Source organism: Sinohyriopsis cumingii, chromosome 2 (genome assembly GCF_028554795.1).
Source record: "Sinohyriopsis cumingii isolate HCF-2022 chromosome 2, ASM2855479v2, whole genome shotgun sequence".
Taxonomy (NCBI): domain Eukaryota; kingdom Metazoa; phylum Mollusca; class Bivalvia; order Unionida; family Unionidae; genus Sinohyriopsis; species Sinohyriopsis cumingii.
Window position 1 is genome coordinate 8,445,439 of NC_142962.1, and position 23,943 is coordinate 8,469,381.

At 34.5% G+C, this 23,943-nt stretch overlaps 1 protein-coding gene across 1 annotated transcript in view; it reads right to left on the minus strand.

Moving 5' to 3' along the window:
* Positions 1–5,445: 5,445 nt before the first annotated feature.
* LOC149804313 (serine/threonine-protein phosphatase PP1-beta catalytic subunit) overlaps positions 5,446–23,943 on the minus strand; it is a 44,894-nt gene continuing 26,396 nt past the window's right edge. The window contains exons 5-8 of the mRNA XM_089938736.1: positions 22,379–22,450; positions 19,492–19,643; positions 13,452–13,586; positions 5,446–8,956 (exon numbers count right to left, since the gene is read on the minus strand). Of these exons, the coding sequence (XP_089794862.1) occupies positions 8,855–8,956; positions 13,452–13,586; positions 19,492–19,643; positions 22,379–22,450 (461 nt within the window). The 3' untranslated portion in view covers positions 5,446–8,854. The remainder of the gene's footprint in view (positions 8,957–13,451; positions 13,587–19,491; positions 19,644–22,378; positions 22,451–23,943) is intronic.

Here is a 23,943-nt window from a genome sequence, read left to right on the forward strand (position 1 = left end):
TATGGTTAAAATGTATAGATCTATATTTTTTTCAATTTTCCAATTTTATTTTTAGTTTACATTGTATTAGTGTATAGCCACTACTGTACCAAGCTACTGTAAAACTCACTATATCTTGACCTTTGACCCCCAAATCAACAGGCTTAAGTCTTCTTACAATTATAAGCCATCCACAAAGTCTGGTCTAGATCTGTGATGTATAACTAATGGTACTTGAACCATTTTTTTTTTCAAGCACAGCGGCCTGACCTTTGACCTCCAAATCAAAAGCTTGTACCATACCCCAAGTGCAAGCCATCCACCAAGTTTTGAAACTTTTAGATGGCAGAGAACTTCAAGTCATTGTGCAGAAATGAAATTAGTAACAGACAAACAGATGGATATGCAGACATCATAACATAACATAACATGCTCCACCTTGTGGCAGCTGTATAAAAATTAGAGGGAGAAAAAAAATCTGAGAAAACCTGAAAATCCATGCAGTATGTATTTACATTCAGCTGTTAAAATAGAGCCCTTTGTCAGCATCTTCATCCATAGTGTAAAAGTCCTACTGTATGCAAATTCATTAAACCTGCGCCAATAAAAAGAATCATATTTTGGTTAAACTACCGCAAAAGATCTTTTGATTCTTTTCAATGTTATGTTTTATTTCCAGATGATAAAATATATCCACCAGTCCAGAAATCTGTAATACAGATAACAATATAAATGATTCTGCAATCCAAATAGAGCTTTAACACAACTTGTCAAAAGAAGTGCTACCTATCACTTACCAAATACATGTTATCACTTTTTAAAAAATATTTAAAAAATATTACAAACTCAACTTTTGATAGTGGCATATTTTAGCGCTTTAATCAATAAGAAAACATCTGTAAAAGATCACTTTTTCAACACTTTTCATCATGCACACCACAATCATTGCAAAAATGATCAAGAGTGATGCACAATATAACGAAATTAAATTAAAAATTCTACTAGCTTTTTTGTGAAATCTGGTTCTTGTGATGATCAATATATTTAAACGGAGCTGTCATAATTTTATAGGCCCTGTCCAACTTCCTGTACTCTATAAGCCCCCAAAATGTCAAATGTCCATGAAATGAATTTTACTGGTTACAGTCACTTCTGCTACCAGTTATAAAAATTATAATGCCCTGACAATCTGTAGCAAGTTACAAGCCCCCAAAAAATAAAAATGGCATACCTATAATTTTGTACCAATTATGTTTCAAAATAAAAATGAAAATAAATCTTGAAAATCCTTTACAAACAAAGTGTAAATTACTAATTACAATTACTAGTCTTCAAGTTACAACCTTTAGTATATTTATAGTAAAATACTTGATCTTTTAGTCACAGATTGCCTTTGGGGTTGATGGTTACATTTGAAATGATTAAATGTAAAATTATCTTTATATCCACACTGTAATCATGGCTTTTTGGTTGAAGCACAAGCTGCTTCAGGATAACTTCCTGCAAATGAATTTTCATCATAAAAAAGGCTGTTTGAGATATACAGAATTAGCATGCATACCCAATACTGTTTGAGATATACAAAATTAGCATGCCTACACAATACTGTTTAAGATATACAGAATTAGCATGCATACCCAATACTGTTTGAGATATACAGAATTAGCATGCATACACTATACTGTTTGAGATACACAGAATTAGCATGCATACACAATACTGTTTGAGATATACAGAATTAGCATGCATACACTATACTGTTTGAGATATACAGAATTAGCATGCATACATAATACTGTTTGAGATATACAGAATTAGCATGCATACCCAATACTGTGAGATATACAGAATTAGCATGCCTACACAATACTGTTTGAGACATACAGAATTAGCATGCATACACAATACTGTGAGATATACAGAATTAGCATGCATGCACAATACTGTTTGAGATATACAGAATTAGCATGCATATACAATACTGTTTGAGATATACAGAATTAGCATGCATACACAATACTGTTTGAGATATACAGAATTAGCATGCATACACTATACTGTTTGAGATATACAGAATTAGCATGCATGCACAATACTGTTTGAGATATACAGAATTAGCATGCATACACAATATTGTTTGAGATATACAAAATTAGCACGCATACACTATACTGTGAGATCTACAGAATTAGCATGCATACACTATACTGTTTGAGATATACAGAATTAGCATGCATACACTATACTGTTTGAGATATACAGAATTAGCATGCATACACAATACTGTTTGAGATATACAGAATTAGCATGCATACACAATACTGTTAGCATGCATACACAATACTGTTTTAAAATCTGAATAGATCTTTAACATCCGACAAAATGATCCTTCCCAGATATCGCACAAAGGTTAAATGGTCAATTAAGAACTTATATATATTCGCTTCCACGACTGTAATTGTTTTGAGCAAAAGAGCCTTTAAAAAGTTATTTCCCCTTCCAGTCATATCAGTCTATGCATGTTTGCAGCTGCACTCGATTTAAAAGCAAGTGTATATGGTTTGTAACCATAAGAATGCTATTTTTGCATCCAATGATCACTACTTGATAATGAACAATTTAGATTTGCAACAAAAAAAATGTCTGTAAACTTCTAATTTGCTGTAATCCATTTAATACCTACAGCATCATCTTCTAATCATGCAGTATAAAAAATAAAGGCAATTTTTGGGAACAAATGGTGTTCTTTGCAAAATCTTTAATCAAGTGTTTTCACTCTGCTTTATAGCTATCACAGATACCTCATTCTAGCTTTATTGCTATCACAGATACCTCATTCTAGCTTTATTGCTATCACAGATACCTCATTCTAGCTTTATAGCTATCACAGATACCTCATTCTAGCTTTATAGCTATCACAGATACCTCATTCTAGCTTTATAGCTATCACAGATACCTCATTCTAGCTTTATAGCTATCACAGATACCTCATTCTAGCTTTATTGCTATCACAGATACCTCATTCTAGCTTGCAATTTATCAAGAACCTGTTACCTGAACATTCTTAAATAAGAATGTTTAAATTTGACTGGAGAGTATTTGTTTATGATTTAATTCTATCAAGATGTATTACTAAAATCTGAACTAGAGTCTGAGAGCTCTGCTGTCAAATTCCCAACCGTGGCTCAAATTTTACCAATGCAAGCCCTGAAGTTATAAATCCTGACTCAAGATATTTAACAGTCAATCTTAGGTCACAACTGAACTTCAGCCAATCATATTGGTGAATTCTTGACTTATCCCTGCACAGTTATTCAGGACACCTGCTAGTAACACTGAATGAGTACATCACTTCATACAACTAAAAAGTTCCCCATCAACATAACATTAGCTGTAAACAGCATATATGCACAATGGGCACAAGATCCCCATTAACATAACATTAGCTGTAAACAGCCTATATGCACAATGGGCACAAGATCCCCATTAACATAACATTAGCTGTAAACAGCCTATATGCACAATGGGCACAAGATCCCCATTAACATAACATTAGCTGTAAACAGCCTATATGCACAATGGGCACAAGATCCCCATTAACATAACATTAGCTGTAAACAGTCTATATGCACAATGGGCACAAGATCCCCATTAACATAACATTTAGCTGTAAACAGTCTATATGCACAATGGGCACAAGATCCCCATTAACATAACATTAGCTGTAAACAGCCTATATGCACAATGGGCACAAGATCCCCATTAACATAACATTAGCTGTAAACAGCCTATATGCACAATGGGCACAAGATCCCCATTAACATAACATTAGCTGTAAACAGCCTATATGCACAATGGGCACAAGATCCCCATTAACATAACATTAGCTGTAAACAGTCTATATGCACAATGGGCACAAGATCCCCATCAACATAACATTTAGCTGTAAACAGCCTATATACACAATGGGACAAGATCCCATATAACATCTCACGAGCTACTAGCTCCAGACAGGTTTCTTCCTTTATTACCTGGATATGAAGTGCATAGGCAAAATCTGTTTTTAAAAAGTAACTTTGACCCTTGAACTACTAACCCCCAAATCCAGTAAGTTCATCCTTCTGTTAAGGTAAATACATTAGCCATCTTGCACTGAAATCTAATAGATCTTGAGATGTTCACTGGAAATGAACTGCACTGGCAGAATCAAATTTTTGCAACAGTAATCCTGCCCTTGAAGCTAATGGCCCCAACAATTATATGATTTGTCCTAATGGGAATGCATGTACCAAGTTGCATTGAAATTGGTTTACTAGAACTGAATTTATCATCTGGAAATGAAATTATTTTAAGTACTGACCTTGACCTTGGAGCTATTGGCACCAAATTCATTAGGGTTCTTACTTTAAGAGAAACAGATGTACCAATTTGCACTAAAATCCGTTAATTAGGACAAGTTATCATCCAAAATTGAAATGTACCAGATAAATTAATTTTTTTAGCAACAGTGATCTTGACCTTTGAACTTATGACCACATGATCCATATAATTCTTTCTTGAACTATGGGGTAAAACCCGTACGAAGTTACAGTGAAATCTGTTCACTCAAACTTAGGATAGCATCTTGAAATCCAAACCGACGTCTGCACCCCCCCCCCCCCGACAACTGCAAACTATAATATCATGCAGCTATCTTTAGTAGAGTATAAAATTACAAGCAACCAGTCTAATAATTAAAGTCAGCATATTTCTGTAAGCATGGTCACCATTTTTTTGTGACACGCATGATCAATATACATAATGTAACCTATGTACATTTGAAACTATAGTATTTCACTGCAGTGAGAACAGTCATCAAACAGACCCAAATATTCAAGTGCATCCTGTGCTAGTCTCAGTCACCAGGCTGTTGAACACAATCGTAATATAAACATCTTGATGACTGTCTAAAGCTGATGCATGTTACTGATAATCTACCCTATTGAAATTTTCAAAAATAATTTGTTTGAACCTGGATGCAAATTACTGTCTAATCTTGCATATATATATATATATATATATATATATATATATATATATATGAATGGACCTGCCTTAGAATACACTTCTATATAAAAGATATCTGCTCATATATGTCATCAAAAGCCAAGATGGCATGGTACTGGCCAAATCTGCGTTACCACTTTCTGTGCTTTTTCAGTCAGTGTCAGACAATCTGTCCCTTACAATACCTGTTTGTGGTTTGACAAGACTCATATCAGTTACTGACCTTTCACGCTAAAGAAATTTCCTTTAAAACTCATAAATGAATAAATTTATTATACCCACCTCCAACCAGGAGATAAATCAAGAGAGAACCCATGATAGTTTCTGCATAAACCACATCAGACCTCAATCATACATGTGCTTGCATACAAACACATTTACATACTGACCATTTGAGACAAAAAGATGTAACAACAATGATCTGATTCTATACAAGTTTATTTTTAATAACAAAGAATTTATACATTTTTACAACAAACTGTGGGAACTGTAGCAAACTGTAGCAAATTTCTGTGATCTATTTCCCACTTTATTTTTTTAAAAGTTGTGGGACACTTGATCATTTTTGCTAGAATCCCACAATCCTGTGGCCTGACAGCTTCTCTGATAACGGATGCCTAAGTCTGCTCTTAAGACAAACATGTGGAAATAACCTATTTACAGTATTGAAATGGATCCTACAAATTACAGTCTCTTTTTAAGGCAAGCAATGAATTTCAAGAAAAAATTATATACACCTACCCGTACTATGTACATCTACACATCCTGTCAACTTCTTTATGGAGGTACTTCTGTGCATTTTCAAGGCTTTATCAACAGCTGACAGCTTTAGAACTGAATAGTTTAAAAATTTCCAGATTTTCTCCCATCCATACTGATGTGATCATAAATACACAACAGCTAACAATTTCATAAAATACATTGATATAGTTTCTCATCATGAGACCTTGTATCATAGAAGAGAACTTACACTAATGGTAGTAACACCAACACAAAATTGAAGTTCATGTATTTGACCTAGATCCATAAGTGTTATACTTTTAACCCCATTCTATGACAGAATCAATTCTCTTTGATGACAATTCTTTACAGTTGTTAGTGACGCTAATGCAATTTATACCACTACTATTGTAAACGACAAACATGAATGTTCCAATACATTCAGTGACAACATCATGCATTCAGTTCCCAAGCACAAATCAAACTTGCACCACTTTGCATAGAATCTGTATGACTCTGAATAATAATGTATATTTATTATATATTACAGTAAGCCCAGACTAAAAAATATGAGACCATTTATGTACAATTTACGCTACAAAACTGTCAGAACATACTTCAAAGAAAAACAAGAAAAATGCAATATAAATATTTTACAACTTAGCAATGTATTTTGATGTTCTAAGATATGTACAAAAATTTCAGAATTTCTAAGTTTAACTAGCATTTGGTGCGATATGATGACACATAACAATCTATAAGAATTTCATATTCAAGAAAATCCTAACAAAATGCTAAATGAATCTATTCTGATGCAATCAAAAGAACTTCTATTCAATGTCATTCTTTATTCCAAGAAATAATAAGACAAAAGATAACTGCATTACTTTTATTGTGTAGTAAAATAATTAATAAATTCAACATTACTTCAACGTTTTCTCTTTCATGTAGTTCATCTTTCTAACGATAATGGATGTAAATTTCTCTGAGTGAAAAAAAAAGATTGGAAAAAATATGTTTACAGAAGAGACTTAAATATATGATGAAATGCATATACGTATTTATTTAAAATACCTCGTTACGAATGCTTAAAATTAAAATTCAGACGGGCAAATGATCAGACTAAAGTAACAAGTTTACAGTCCCCAAACTAGTTGTGGCTCATAAAACACTAATTCTGTCCCAATTAATGTATTGTCTGAGCAACAGCCACTTTTAGTGGAATGACCAATTAATCAATTACAGTATATATTATCAATTTCAGCTGAAATCCAGTTTCATATTTTTACCTATATGAACCAAATGCCTCCTGGGATGGCACATCATGTGATTAAAGCAGATGATTATTAATTGATCATTGATTGGGAAGCATGATCAATTATGAAATGTTTTAATCAATTTCCAACACTGTAAAAAAACAGCAAACATCAGCTGACTCCAAAGCGATAGAGAGTCTGATGAACACGCAGTATGATAGATATGTATTATTAAAGTTACTTAGATAAATGTTTGTATAAAAAAAAGAAGCAATTAGTAATTCTATATTTCTCTTCAGAATAGGTTTCTCTTTTATATATGTAAGTTATATTTTGCTTCATGGGCACCAAGAGCATATAAGTTATCAATTCCAAGTATCAATAAATTAACAGCACAAGACTGCATCTTGCTTGTTCCATATGAAGTCAACATAGTAGTGTGGATTATCTTGCAAAAAAACAGGTGTGTCCTTAAATAAAAGAAACATTTAGTAAGTCATAAAGGCATCTACAACTACATACAGAGAGATTCTAACTTGTATACTAGTTGGAAGAAAATATTGGAAAGAAGAAAAAGTACTACAACTTAGCTTATATGAAATAATTTATCTCCTAGCATTGCTATGTCGTGGTATAGCTTAATATACGTAAATATAATCTAAAATGAATGAGTTAAAAGAAATCAGTACATGTGCAAACATTTATACAGGGCAACTTTAGAGATTATATATACTGCTCTTTAAAAAATTTCCGAACTCTATGTCCTAACAGCCATGCATTTCTAAATAACAAAGCAGCTTTAAAGCAATTATGAAACAATAGTTATACAGGGAGTGTCTTCCCCTACCCTCACCCCACCCTCATGCCCAACAAAAGGGATACACAAAAGAGAACATTATATATATCAATATCCAGACTTTCCTAACTGTATGCTTCAAAAGATTCTGTTGAACCGGAAGTTTGCAGAATGATAAATGTTCATCAATGAACTAAAGGTTCATAACAAAAAATCCAGACTGATCTCAATCTTTATTTTCCAAAAAAGTAATACTATATACTGGTTTTGAAACTAGTCAAAAAGTTTTTGAAGAAAAGATAATTTTTACTTAAAAAATTAGCCCTAAATTGATTGAACAAAAAATCAACAGGTACTCATTGTAACACAGTATTATTTTTCTGCACTAAGAATATGTGACAGAAATCTCCATGGTGTTATGTTATGTCATTCAATATAGATATCATCAGATGTCAGTCAAATACACTTGCTAATTCAGGCTCTGAATACTTATATTATCAAAATAAGAAAAATACTGGTGTTTTACCATCTGCCCGAAGTCAAAGCAAGAAAGAAAAATACTAGTGTACATTTGCCCAAAGTCAAAACAAGAAAAATACTGATCTTGCACTGTTTTCCCCAAAGTCAAAATAAGTATAAACCTGTATGAATCAGCAGTATCTAGCTCAAATGAATCTTCTTATAATCCTTTGTGTTTTTGTGCTAAATCACTCAATTATAAATGATTTTGATAAGATGTGTATTGAATACTAGATATGCAAACACAGGAATTTTTATGTGAAACTGTAATATTCTATGATGAAATCAGTGAAATAATTATTCTAAGGGGAAAGGACACTGCAGCATACTTTGAAGAAAGAAGAACTGCAACATCTATAAATGAGTCTCCTATGGGGTGTTTGTGAGCTCATTTATTAACCTGCATACTAATCCTTGTCAACATTTCCCTGAATGTGTGTCACACACACAAATTTGTCAAAGCACATGATACTGAAAGTAGTTAAAGAGAAAGCAAAATGGATTATACACTTCAAACACTTTATATCGCAAAAATCGTTCATTTTTTTGTTTTCTGTGGTCCCCGAGGTGGTGTCACTGGTCGACCAGAATTCAATCCACCATACTGGTACTTGGCCTTCTTTTCAGATGGCTTCAAGATCTGAAAGAACAGTATCATAACCCGGGTTAAATCAGTGATTACACAGCTCACCTCTACAAAGCTTTTAGTATTTTCCAGCAGCCACTGTGAACATAAATTATCATGCAGAAAATAAATTCTGTTGAAAGTGATCTTGACAACAAGATGCTAGCACCTGTGATAAGACATAAAAGACAAAACAGTAGAAAATACTTTTGTATGATTTCAAAGAAAAGGTGCTATGAGTTGATAAAAACAAGAAATGATTTGTTTTCTTTCCTATTTTGTTGTTGTTCATAGAATCTCTTTCAGAAGCTATTAACATTTTCCACCCCTTGAAGCCAGAATTTATTGGATGAACTGATAGGTTTGGAGTAACCATAGAACAGAAGTCAGAATTACCACTATTAAATAATTCAATGCATCTGTAATGACCCTGATTAGCTACTCCAACTGAGGCCTCACATCAAATGCAAGCAGTCCACTTTTCTAATACCTTCTCTTTCACATGTATAATATGCATTTAGCTGTTGAGAATAACCCATCACAATATTGTGTGCAGAAAATTAATATGCAAGGTTTACTAATGAATAAACAAATTTATTTCTACTTCCAACAGCTCTGATCAGAAAGGGTCTCTTGTGTAGGCTAGGATGTAAAAGCATGCAAAAATTTGTGATTGAGCTAAACAAAGATACTTAACCTATGGTAATGTGTCATAAAATGTAGGTAACAGTGACCTTCTTTGGTTAATAATGTGTAGTACAAAAAGGACATGCATCCACATAGTTTAATGCTTCTATTATAAACAGCACACATGAACTTAGAAAACATTTGAACAAAGTCAGCGAAGCATGAAATACAGATTAGAGAAACCTTTTTGCAGTAATGATGTAGCACTTATCAAGATACATCCCCTCTCCAAGTTTTATTATAAAAAAAACAAACATATGCGACCCTCCTGAAACTCCACCACAACCCTGATTTGGTCATGATCTGAACCGTTGTTCTACTAGATGAAAAGAATTTCCAGGAATCCAAAATAACACTGTTTCCTTCTTTTTAACAGCTGAGTATTGAAGCCATCTATTATATTCATGAGAAACTACAACATGCCAAATTTAACAAAATATTTTCTTAATGTTGTGTTAACAAGTTTACAAAATATCTGTAAACATGGGACAGAATTCTGTCATGGTAACTGGCCTTTAACCTGATATCATGTACGGAAAATAATTCAACTTATCTCAGACAATATCAAAATATACCTACATGTTAATTTAGGTTAAAGCTCAAATATTAAAAAAGCAAAAGCAATAATGTAAGTGCCACCATTTAATATCTTAATCTATCTTAATGAGATATATTCATACTTATTTTGTGTTATCGTGTTCACAAGCCAGTGCAGCTAAAAATTTGTGTCAAGACCTTTGACGTTAAAAATTAACATCAGCGTTCTATCATTTTGTGCAATGGAATGCTAAATACAAAGTCTTGTCATAATTCACTTGTATATTTAGAAGTCACTTGTATGTTTAGAAGTCACAATGTTTATTTAGAAGTCACAATGTTCATAAGGTCAACAAAGTACAAAAATGCAAGTAATGACCTCTGATTTCACCACAACGTCAAATTATGTCTCGTTTTCAAAACTCCTTTATAAAAGCATACATGTGCTGGTGATCAGGTCTACCATTTTCATTTAGAAGTGATTAAATACTGCAAGAAGTGTATCAGTGAAAATCCTATTTCAATGCCATCATTCACGCAAGAGTAGTGAAAACAGATTTAAAAAATGGCCACAATGGTACCATATGTCAGATGAGCACCATTTTCTTTCATTCAGAACCAGTTACATAGTGCACGGTGATTACAAATTCTATTACTTAAGTAATATCAAATATCTGAGAGAAAAGTCAAGCACAAATATACATGCATAATAAGGCATGGTTGGCAACAAATTTTGACAAAGGTGCATAAATGTTCATATAATGTTTTGACGCCATTCAAAATTAGACAAAACATACATTATGTAAAAGAATTAATGCTAATCAATGATCAGAAAAAGGAAGCTTAGTTTTTAAGTTGGTAGTTTCGATGTACTGCAGAACAAATGATTGGGACTCCATCATCAGAAAATTCAGTGCGACTCCATTTTAAAGGTCAAGGTCAAATATCCTATGATGCAGGATTGTCTTAAGTATTAAAATTTCTAATGCTAAAAAAAATATAAACAGTGCAGTCCATCCTTATTTACAAATCTATAATTTTATTACTGAAAATAAAATAAAAACTTTTTTGTTTTGATCTGTTTTTGCTAACCTGGTCACGTAAAAAAAAATAAAACATCCCTGGGGGCACAGGTATTGTCCTTGTGAACTGTTTGATATCTCTTCAAAGAATATGCCATATACCTTTGCAGCTGCATGAGCCACTAAGGTATGTGCCATGGGTTTTTTTATTATATGAAATAATGGTAATTGTGCTAACTTGTCTTCTTGGCTACTGGCTGGCTAGCTGGCTAACATGACTATTGGTTCTGTGGTCATCGCGGCTCTCAGATGGTCAGACTACCTGGTTTTCAGCAAGGCAACGGTTATGTAGCTGCCTCATTGGTCCATAAGGCGAAATGAATGGATTGGCTAACCAGATCCAAATATAGCTACACATTTCCATGTAAGACAGGCAGTACAGAGCATGGCTAAATGAAGTTATAGATTCAGTCACTGATTTTTGCACACAGCTGGCCAGCTCCCAGGTTAGTCTTATACATACTGGACATATGGCTCATCCATGTTCAGAAAATATCCATACACCAAGACCTATAGGCCCTAGAGCCACTGTGTCACTGCTTCTTGAAATAGTTGCTGCATCTGCTACTCTGACAATGTCTGTTGAGAAATAATGTGTGGCATGTCCTCAACCCTATATCTTCCATTGAGAGCTGACAAGATGTAAGTCGTTATGGAAAAAGTAGGGTTGTTCTTGTTGTAGGGTTTAATGCCATTTTTCAGCACCAGATAGGCTATACATGGCAGCCAGTATAAATGGTGGAGGAAGAACCAAGAAAAACCCCAGAAAGAACCATGACCCACGAGAAGCTACTGGCAAGCTTTCTCATATACCCACAATGGCTGAATGTGAGACTCAAACCCATACAGACAGAGGTGAGATGGCAGTGATCCGTAATGGTGAGCACTTTAGACCACTCGAACCCATCAAGAAGGAGGGACTATCAGTGTCCCCTACTAAGCTGACAAGTGGATGATATCTTTGGATGAAAATTTAATACTCCACAGTCTCTTTCCATGGACTTATTAATCTGCTCTTTTGTTCTTAGTCCTCACTGTAGTACCTTAAACTAAGTGCTTTCTAACCATAGTTCACACATGCTGCAAGTATTTGCTGATGAACGTTTTGTGCACACAATGCATATTCTGTGCATGTCTTCCACTGCTTTAAACCTGTTGTATTTTTTCAAGTTATCAACATGGTCTTTTATTCTCTGAAAGACAAGAATGAGAAATTTCGTGGGAAATAACGAGCCAAATTTGTTATTGTACATAAACTGCAATTGTTATTAAATAAACGAGACAAAACATCTCTGTGCACAAAAATAACCAATACTGTACTGATAATACTGTGTTACAACAGCGGGACAATAAATCCATGTCTTCGATAAATTCACACAAAAACGATAATGTCACGAAAAAGTATGACTGCAATATATAGTCCTTTGCCCTCAATACTATACCAAATATGTTGCCGGATGATGTAAAAGTCTAAAAGAATGAATTTAATTCCATGAGAGGTATTGGATATATTGTATCTCATATCGTCAAAAGCAAATTGCTAAACAACAGAAGCCACTTTGTGGCAGTAAGGGGAAGTAAAGGCAAGGGTTGGGAAGAGTTTCTTCCCTTTGTCTATCTGTACTATAAATGCAAAGGTCAATTTTTTAAAATCTTTCAATGATCCTTGTAATATTAATGTGATTGGGGAATGTATTTAAAGCAGAATAAAAACTTCAGTGGAATGCTATATCAAGACTGTTCCACAGTGGCACAATCCAAACATCTGGCAAAATCACTAGAACAAGAAAAATAGGTCCCTCTCATCTACATTTGCACATGGCAAAAAGAATTCCAAGATAAATGTATTCATCAAGTTTATGACTGAACATACAACTGTGTCAGGGAACCTGAGCTAAATGCAAAACTTTAATCACCTGATCATGAAACAGGTCACTGTGGCCTACTTTTGCATGTGATGAGCAGAACTGTCCACAATAAATACACCCATAAAGTTCCATGACTGGAAGCCATGAGGATACCTACATTGTAAGATAGGTAGTGATATGATGAGGGCTACTGTTGGCATTTTGTGCATATGTAGTCAAAATTAAATCTCTATCAATGTACGAGACACACAGTATGTAACAGCAAGAAACTTATTTTAGGATTATTTGCCCATATTGCAACACAAGAGTCACATCTTCAAAAATTTCAAAGCTTACCTGGAAGGAACACATCAAAGTCTCATCTACTGACATCATGCCACCTGCGTTGTCAAATTCTCCACAGTAGTTGGGTGCTGAAAACAATGTCACAAGTTGTCTTTTTGCGAAGAACTCGTATCCATCTTCCACCACCTGCAACAAGCAGAATATTAAGTGCTTATCTATCTCTCATACTGAAGGGATATAGGTTTGACACCTACCCAGGGTAGCCTGGGTTGGCTTCAGAGATGTAACCTTGGGAAGTACTCCCATTTCTCTGGCATGATATAGCCAATAACATTCAAAAGAGCTGTTAAAACCAACACAAACAAAACAATATAAACTGCTAGTTTTAAAGACAATAAATATTTAAGTCATTTTTATAAGGTGTCCATTCTAAACATTAAAAGACTGTAATGCTTGATATCTATCATGTTACCAGTCAAGATGCTACAATATATGTGTGTGTGTGTGTGTATATATATATATATATATATATATATATATATATATATACACACACACACATATACACACACATACACACAATATATACCGTATTTACCGCATATGTTGGGACACGATAAAATAATTATTTTTTTTCCTGTCCCAGAACTTATGGTGAAACATTTTTTCACTTTGGTCATATGTCCCAAGACTTAAGAACGAAATAAATTGGTATTGCATTTGTGCTCTACCCCACCCCACCCCCCAACTGCACGTCACAATAAAATAGATAAATAAAACGCTTAATTGACAATAAAAAGAAAGAAACTAACCTTGTGTTGTTATCAGTTATTCCTTTTTTTCAACATGAGCATTAAAGAATAAAACATTTCCACGAAATCCGTACAAGTAGCGTAGGCTTCCATACTGTAGCGTGTATCAGTTATGTCCGATACCACACACCATGTTGTTCATTGACATGAACACTGAGAAACAATTGTGTGTGGTTGTGCTCAAAGGTTTGAACATGTTATCCGACTGAAAACTGGAGCCAACAAAATCGCATACAAGAAGGGAATAGTCAACTGATATCTTGAATAAGCCATTCACACATGACACGGTGTTGGGTGCAAAATAATCAAGATTGAATTATATCCAGGACTACTGTATGACAATATCTCGCAGAAAAAAATTCATCATTTGAACACATTCACTTGAGTACAAGTGACAGTCTTTTCACCAGCTACGGATACATAATTATCCTTACTATAACAAGCACACATAAGCCCTGGTGGTGAATAAACATGACTGGCAGCAGCAGTTAACTCCTTCTTTGAACCTACCGACAGGACATCAAAGACAAAAGGTTATTTTTATTACAAAGCAGGCAATCTCAGAAGCTGACCCCGGTTACTTTATTTTGTAAAGGATATCAATACAAAGGTTATTTTATTGCAAAGCAAGCCGACATCAGAAGTTGACTATGGATTCTGTGAAGTGAGCCAATTTTTCTTTTTTTTTGAATATACAAAGACGGCCAAGATATGGAAGCATACTTGGGTTCCTTTTCAACTGTATTCATGGGAATTTTGAAAATAAATTTAAACAATGGAACAAATTTTAAAGTGACACAATATAGTGCTTTGTGCACAGATGTCGATGACCCAGCGTCACCCAGAATATTTGGAGAAAATAAAATCATGTGATGAATTCGTTAAGGCCAGAAGAGAACTATACTGTATGCCAGTATCTTGTAAATAAAAATCATTATTTTAAAACACATTCACTTGAGTGCAAATGAAAATCTTTTCGCCAGCGTGGGTTACATAAGTATCATTAATATTTACCCGCAGACATCAGTACACCTTTGTATTAATTATTACTAAAGATGCCAAGCACATATAAGCCCTGGTGGTAAATAAACACAACTGGCAGCCAGCAGTAAACTTCTTTGAACTTGCCAACAGGACATCAAAGACAAGGTTATTTTTATTACAAAGCAAGCAGACGTTGGAAGCCGACTTTGGACTCGGAAGCCGATTTTTTTAAAAAGGATATCAATACAAAGGTTATTTTATTGCAAAGCAAGCTGACCTCAGATGCCGACTAATGGATTCTTTTAAGTGTGCCGATTTTTTTTTATAGCTTTGAATATACAAAGATGGCCGAGATATGGAAGCTAACTTTGGTTCCTTTTCAACAGTATTCACAAAAAGTTTGACAACAACGTAAAACAATGGAACAGTTTTTAAAGTTGCACAATATAGTGCTTCGTGCGTGAACATCGATGACCCAGCATCATCCAGAAGATTTAGAGAAAATAAAATCACGTGATGAATTCGTGATGGCCAGAAGAGAAACAGATCATTTCACCGACAATATGATCATTAACATGGATGAAACTCTGGTGTACTTTGATCGCATTCCTGGATGGACTGACGATAAGATGGGCATCAAAAGTGTGAGAATTAGCAAGACTAGTGCAGATTTGAAAAAAATCTTCCTTTTGTTCTTGCAGTTTCCACTTCAGGTGGTGTGTTGCCTCCAACAATTTTTCACGGTATGAGAAAGTTAAAAAAATATTCATGTACCAAAATAATAGACCATACGTGTGCTGGAGAAGGGTTGTGTTGATGAGATGCTGCTGCATTGGATTAAATTGTTTTATCTCCAGTTTTATATTTAAAAAATAAAATATCAGTTGGATTGCAATTTCCAACATGTAATTTTCGAATGATTTAAAAGGTGTCCCACAACTTACGACTCGAAAAAAACTATATGTCCCAGAACATACAGTGCACAAAAAAATTATTTTTAAAATTAATTTATGGTGTCCCAACAAATACGGTGTCCCAACATATGCGGTAAGTACGGTACAAGTATAATGGAAGCCGATTTTTTTTATATTACCTGAAATAATGAATGACAGTGAAACTACATTTATTCCATTACACAATATGAATAAAAAGGTAGACATTATACATCAATTCTGTAAATGAATTTACAACAAAATATCTGCATACAGTACATACTGCAAAGAGCACTGCATGCCAAAAAAGAATACAAAAGAGTATAAATGTTGTAAAACATTAACTCTAATTGCTACATTAAACTTTGAAATGGAAACCTGAATTTTATTTAAAAACAAAAAAAAACAATGTACACATCTCCGACAAACATTAATCCATGTCTAGACAACATGTGAACCCACTTATAATAACACTGATCTATGGAACCCATTTTATTTTTAAAAGTTGGCACACAAAATATAGCAGGTGGTGACCAAGTAAGAGTCCAATTATAATGAACGTTCAATATTCACAAATTTGAATGTGAAAATGTTGGATTATATTTTGATATTAAAAGGGAATAAGATAGAAATATATGATCACAGCAGATAAACGTTTATACTGACACAAGACTTCTGAATTTCATGTTTAATGACAAACACATCTACAAAATTGTAAATCAAAAGGTTAACCTGAATCCTGTGAAGGTCACATTATACACACTCCCCCCAATTAGATGGCCATTTGTATAAACACTAGCATGGCATGGTTTAATGACATACAGGTTTCAATGACCAGGAATCTCCAGTCAAGGTGTGCAGTCTTAAACAAAACATAATGTGCAGAAGCCATCACTTTCTTCATAGACTAAACGAGACCATGACCTCTAACCTTTTGACTCCATAACCTAAAGATTTCTTTAATATCCTAACTGCAAGCCATCCACAAAGTTTGGTCAAAGAACTTAATTTAGAACAAAAGGTATTCTGCAAAACCTATTTTTTCCTTTCGCCTCAATGACTCTAACCTTTGACCCCCAAATCAAAGAGTCCTCTTCCATGCCAAAGTGCAAGCCCTCCACAAACTCTGGTTGAGGTATGTAGTCTATAACTAAAGTTAATAAGCAAAGATGATTTCTTCCTTCACTAACCTCTGGACCCTAAAGATGCTTTTTTACTCAATGTGCAAGTCATATATAAACTTAGATGAAGGTAAATGTACCAGTTTAAGTAAGCAGGTTGGGGTGGGGATGGATGAATAAATGGATGAAAACACTAAAATACTGACAAAATGAATAGCAAATGGCACATCTTGACCACTAGTCTAAAATATGTCAAGATTTTCATAGAATTATCATGAAGAATCTTACGAGTTTTGCCAGGAAAAATGGATGCATAAATAGACAAACAAATAGATGAAAATTAAATGCAAACACACTGATACTGGTCAAATTCTGTAAAGAAGTTTTTGTGAAGAAGTCATTTGAAAGGTTATATATTTTTAGAAGTGACCATATCAGCATCATCTAAACAAATATCAAAGACTTTTTATACTTGTATGTTTTCTGTGAAATTTGGTCAATATATGTTGAAGTTTTTGAGCAGAAGGAGTTTAAATGTTTAACCATTTTTAGTAACAATGGCCAAATTGACCTAATTTTAACAGATATGAAGGGCCCCCAAGTGGTCGAGTGGTCTAAAGAGCTCTCCGTTACGAATCACTGGAATCTCACCTGTCTGTGTGGGTTCGAGTCTCAGATTTAGCCAATGTGGGTATGTGAGAAAGCTTGCCAGTAGCTTCTCATGGGTCAGTGGTTTTTTCTGGGTGTTTTCCCGGGTTGTTCCTCCACCATTAATACTGGCCGCCATGTATAGCCTATTGTGTGCTGAAAAATGGCATTAAACCCTACAACAACAGATATGAAAGGCTCAGCTAGAATATACCATGCAAATTCATGTGTAAATTAGTCAAGAGGATTTTAAGGTGCAAATAAAATCTGTTAAAGGATGTCAAATGATGCATGACATTTTTGGTTTTTGTTGGTTTAATGCCATTTTTCAGCACATGATAGACTACACATGGCAACCAGTATATTTAGGGTGGAGGATGAACCAGACAAAACCCCAGGAAGAACCACCAACCCATGGGAAGCTATTGGCCAGCTTTCTCACACACCCATGCTGGCCAAGTTAAGTCTTGAACCAATGTGGACAGAGGTGATATGTCAGTGATCTGTGAAGGTAAGCAACTGAGACCACTTAGCCACTTGGGGTCTCTGATGCATGACAGACATATGATCATACCAAAAACTTGCTTGGCCTAATGGCCAGGTATCTACAAAGATCTAACCAGCAATTAAATTTGGTCATTTATAAAGTCTGATGAGTACGGATACAATATTAATCAGTGTCCTGCATAAAATCTTTGCAAAATGACCCATGAACAAAACAAGGCTTTCAACTTATGCACACACACACACACACACACTGTCTTGCAATATTTCTGGGGATTTTTTTTAATGCCCCCCCCCCCATTCCAAAGGATATAACACTGAAGTAGATAAAAGAATAAAATTGGGCCCCCCAAAAAATTCAGTGTTTCTGGTCGACAAACTGTCCCAATTTTTGTGCCATACCTAGCACATACACACACACGACCGATACAATTGTTTCAAAAACAAAATTCCAGAAATATAATTGTATATCTAATTCAGCTGGTTTAGCCCGGCATTTTAAGCACCTAGTACATTATATATACTAATCATTTTCACATAAATAATGTTTAAATATTTTTTTCCTCACAATTAAAAATAAATCCAGAAATTGATTTATGCACCTAACTGAGCAGGTTTAGCCAAGTACTTGAAGTACTTAATACATTATATATACTAATCATTATAATATATAGATTTTATAAATATAAAAAAAACCATACTACCCTAATTTTAAAACAAGTGGAATAGGAAACATATTTTCTTTGCCATCAAGTTTCATTAGAATACAAAGAGTAGCATAAAACTGAAAAATTTACCCAAACTTTCATAGAATGTATGGGGTGGGCATTTACTCATTTAGCCAAAACTAATAAATAATCAGTGGCTAAGATTCATGAAAAAGAAATAAGATTGTTATAGTATGTCTGGTGTGACCTTAACGATTGAATATGGAACATGGACATATTGCAGGACATAAAATTCAATGATTCCTGAATCAAAATGTCTCATCATTATAACCATTACACTAGGGACACAAACAAAACACAAGTTCTCTTACCAGCCCAAACTTTTATTATAGGATACATTTCTGCAGAACAAATTATTATACCTGATGGGCTCGACAAATAAGATCCAAGTCATGTCTATTTAGGAATTTGCTGACAACGTCTGCACCAAATGTGAATGACACACCACGGTCATTTTCTCCCCATCCTTGGACATCTTTGTCTGGATCTGACCATAGCAAATCACATAACAAACCTGAAAACATGAAAGAATATACAACCTCCATAAGGTTATGAACACCTTTGCTCAGACTTCATAAAATGTTTCAACAGTACAAACTGAAACAGATTTTTTAAAAAAATGAATATTTCTGTAAATTTGACTTTTTCCTAAAGTACATATACTAGAGTTGCATTGCTATAAAATAATATTCTTAGCAATAGCTTTGTATTTTTTAGGGTGTAACAGAATTCATCTCTTAGGTTATCTGCATAAAAATTTAATATGGGACAAATCCTTTTCAGCTGAGAACTTTCACGAACAGTGAAGGCAAACTGTACTGCTACGATCAAGAAAAGAAAGGAAAAGAAACTGATGCTGTTTAATGAAGCTACTCATTCTAGATAAGAAACAATAGAATGTTTTGTGTCATCTCATGAAAAGCTGGACATGGGATGAAAGAATCAGTTGGTAAAAGTGAGGGGATGCTTGCTTCGAGTTTCTTTGCAGAGATGCTGCCAGGAATTTTCAGTCACTAGTTCATCACCCACATAGTGGGATGCCAAGGTGCTGGCATTTTTCTGCATCAGAACATTCATTCTTCTTCCCTTGTGTCATCCTGAGCAGATAACTGAGTCCCCAGCTTCCCCAAAATAATCACTTTTATGTTTTGAAGACTGATGGCTTATACACTGAACTTTCACTTGTTCAAAATTTCCATCACAGCAGATCAGTGGATCAATCTTCTACACCCTTCTAGGAGACAATTCAATCAAAACCTGTCAAAAGTTGCAATATAAACCACACTAAACTCAGCTCCATTTAACATCTCAACATTTCTGAATATCTTTCTTACTGTTTGGTTAGTAACAATGACTTTGTTTTACAGAAAATTCAGCAGGCATCAAAAATTAAAAATGATAGAATCTTAAATTTGGTTAACCCTTTACCTCACAGAGTGTATGTTTTTTTAGACCTTCGATATAGATGTAGCAAAGTTACCCAGTGCAGTGCGCTTATAAATAGAACACCTGTTACCTATTCAACTCCATACACAAAGGTCTGTTAAGCAGTGTAGTGTATGTTACGTTTAACAGCAATTTGATCTATTTTACATTTTTGGTACACGTATATTATGTATGGAAAGATTTAAGAGTAAAATCCAATCGTTATAGATGTATAATTATTCTTCACAGAAAATTTTTTAATGTGTTTTAAAATCTTGAGAGAACTCGTTCCCCATCAAGTCAGTGAAGGTGCATGACCAAACGTAACTGCCATTTTTTGTACAAGAAACTTACAAGTTCTTTGTTTGCGTCTATATCACTAAATCATTTGTATTTGATAATTTATAAAAACATATTGCTGCCTACATCAATATCAGAGCCTTTACTTAAGTTATTGAAGCTTTCATAGTTGTGATTCTAAACGTGAAAACTCGAGTAAGTACTGAATGAAATCTGCAACCTCCATTTTGGAGAGTAGAGAATATGACTGAGTTACTTTAAATAGCAGATATCGACCACAGCATAAACAGTGACCACATGATCTGACGTAATGGTCATTCAAACCAATTAATGTAGTTACTACGAAGGTGGTGCTACGAAAACCTGCTCAAAATGGCTGATGTTGCGCTTCCATGAGAATGGTCTAGAGGCATCAAAAGGCACTTGTATGCAATTCGGGTCGAGGCGTCAAAACGTGCTTTCAAGCAAATGGAGTAGAGGCGTCCAAAGGCACCTGTATGATTTTTTTGTTGTTGTAGGGTTTAACGCCATTTTTCAGCACACGATAGGTTATACATGGCGGCGGCCAGTATTAATGGTGGAGGAAGAACCCGGGAAAACCCCGGAAAGAACCACCGACCCATGAAAAGCCACTGGCAAGCTTTCTCACATACCCACATTGGCTGAATCCGAGACTCGAACCCACGCAGACAGAGGTGAGATGGCAGTGATCTGTAACGGAGAGCGCTTCAGACCACTCTGGGCCCCAGGCGCCTGTATGAGGTAAAGGGTTAAAGAAGTCTTGTCTTATCTCTGAGGAATTCTTGAGAATTTGCTCAAATTTGAGGAATTCCTCAACTTTGTATTACCCAAGTTAAATCATAAAAATAATGAGCCATTTTGCACCTTGTCAGTAATTCTACTTGTGACAAAAATATTGATTCTGTTGTAAGTATCATAAGCAAGAGAATATAAAATCTCAATTTGAGAAGAACATTTGAGAATGTTGTTGAAACTGTGGCCATATCTGGATCATATGCATACTCACACGCAAACAAGTCTAAATTATCAACTGATTTCATGGGCAAAAGGATATAAACATGATAATTTGACAGGCATTTACTTTCATTTTCAAAACAAAAATAAAAATATTTGCTCACTGTGTTCAAGGCCTGAAAATCACAGGAAATCAGCGCAAGCTGTCCCTTATTGGGTTTGGAAGTTGTGTGACTATATTGTTTTTGCAAGAATCCCATGATCAAATGGACTGGCAGAATCAAGACATATGGTTGTGATATTTATTACTTTCAGAATACATAAAAAAGGCTTTAATTTACTATAGAAACAGAAACTTAGTCATGCACAAAATGTACACCATATCTATTTCATGGATCATGGAATAATGTGAAAAATTAGACAATATGTCATTTGAAGACAGGAAGGAAAGATGAACATGCATGCTCTGACTTAAAATATGATCCAACAATTTTCGAATGCAAACAATTATAATGCATAATGTACATTTCAACTACATGCTTAACTTACCAGTATCTGGGACATCTGTTGGTCTCATTATTCTTCTGATCTGTTCCATTGACTGAAGATCTGGAGACAGGCCTGGATGTAAAGAAACAAGAAACTTACAAAAATTATCACAAGTGACAATCAAGCAAAGCCAACAGGTGTTTCACAGACAATTAACATACATCCTAATGCCTAATCAGGGAAGAAATTTAAAAAAGGCCTCAATAAAGACGAGGCCTTCAAGTCAAGCCCATGAACAAAGCACCACCGTAAAAATGTCACCTTGCCCCTAACGTCAATAGGTTGAGAAGGTATGAAAGAAAATTAACTGTCCTGGGTTCATAATAATTCACCCAAAGTATTAAGAAAATCTATCAAGGGGTTCAGCAAATATATGGAAATGAAAAACTTTAACCCGAACCCAGTCTTCTCCCTATGGCCATTTACAGTGGGGGTCCTGATTCATCCAGAGATACCTTAAAAACGTGCCAATATGTCATGCACTGGTGTTGATATATTTAAAAACCAGCTATTATGCTATGCACCAGTAACAATATGCTATATTTTCAGCTTTCTTTCAGAATTATTCTCTTAAAAATTCTGCGACATTATTCCAAGCTAAGATCCTTAGGTATGATTCTGGATTAAGAAAAACAATCAAAATCATCTAGTGTCCAGGAAGTTCCATTTCAAGAATAGTTACAGCATTTTCTGATTTAGGTTCTGATGGTGGTATTTCTCACATTAAGTAAACAAACAATTGGAAGAAATAAAATTCAGGTTTTTACACTGATTGGAAGATTTCCTTTCCCTGGGTGGAAAGTAATGGATTGGATGGCAAGTCCTTCATTACTTAGCAATGGGTGGGGATGCATTAGGATCATGCAAATATGAAGAAGAAAAAAAACCAATAGATTTTCAGGATTTTAAAATCTTATATTATTTCTGTTTTTATTACTGTTCTTGTTCTCATGCTTTTCTGAAACACACATGGTGACAGTGCTCAAGGAATTTTTCTTTTTAGACACAGGCCCAGGGATGGCGACCTTAAAAAAATTCACAAGCCTGGATGCAAATTCCTCAAGCCCTAACTTGAATTCCATATGCCCAAAAGGGTCCTGTCTTTTTTTTACTAATAAATTGTCACACAATGTTACGATTGCTGTATTTTATATATAAAAAGAAACTGATATTAAGAGAAATCATGTTAAATTGACTTGTTTGATTATTCAGATCTCAAATATTTCCTGTAAAGCAATGTTTTGATGTTGTTCATAGGTGCTGCTTAATGTTAAATTAGCAAGGATCCTGCTGGGCTCACCAATGTCGCAAATTGCTATTTTTTTCCTTATTGGAGACAGAATATACCATATGGCAATCTTTTTGATGACCTTTTTGACTGTTAAAAACTGTATATACAGTCTTGGGATTGGAGCTGAGAAATTCAAAGGTACCATGTCAGGAAGCTGCAAACTTTGACTAATGTGAACTTGGATTCTATTGTTACATAAACAAATCCTTTGTTCATATTGACAAAGCACCCTAACACGGCATTATTATATCATAATCTGCTCATGCTGATGTCT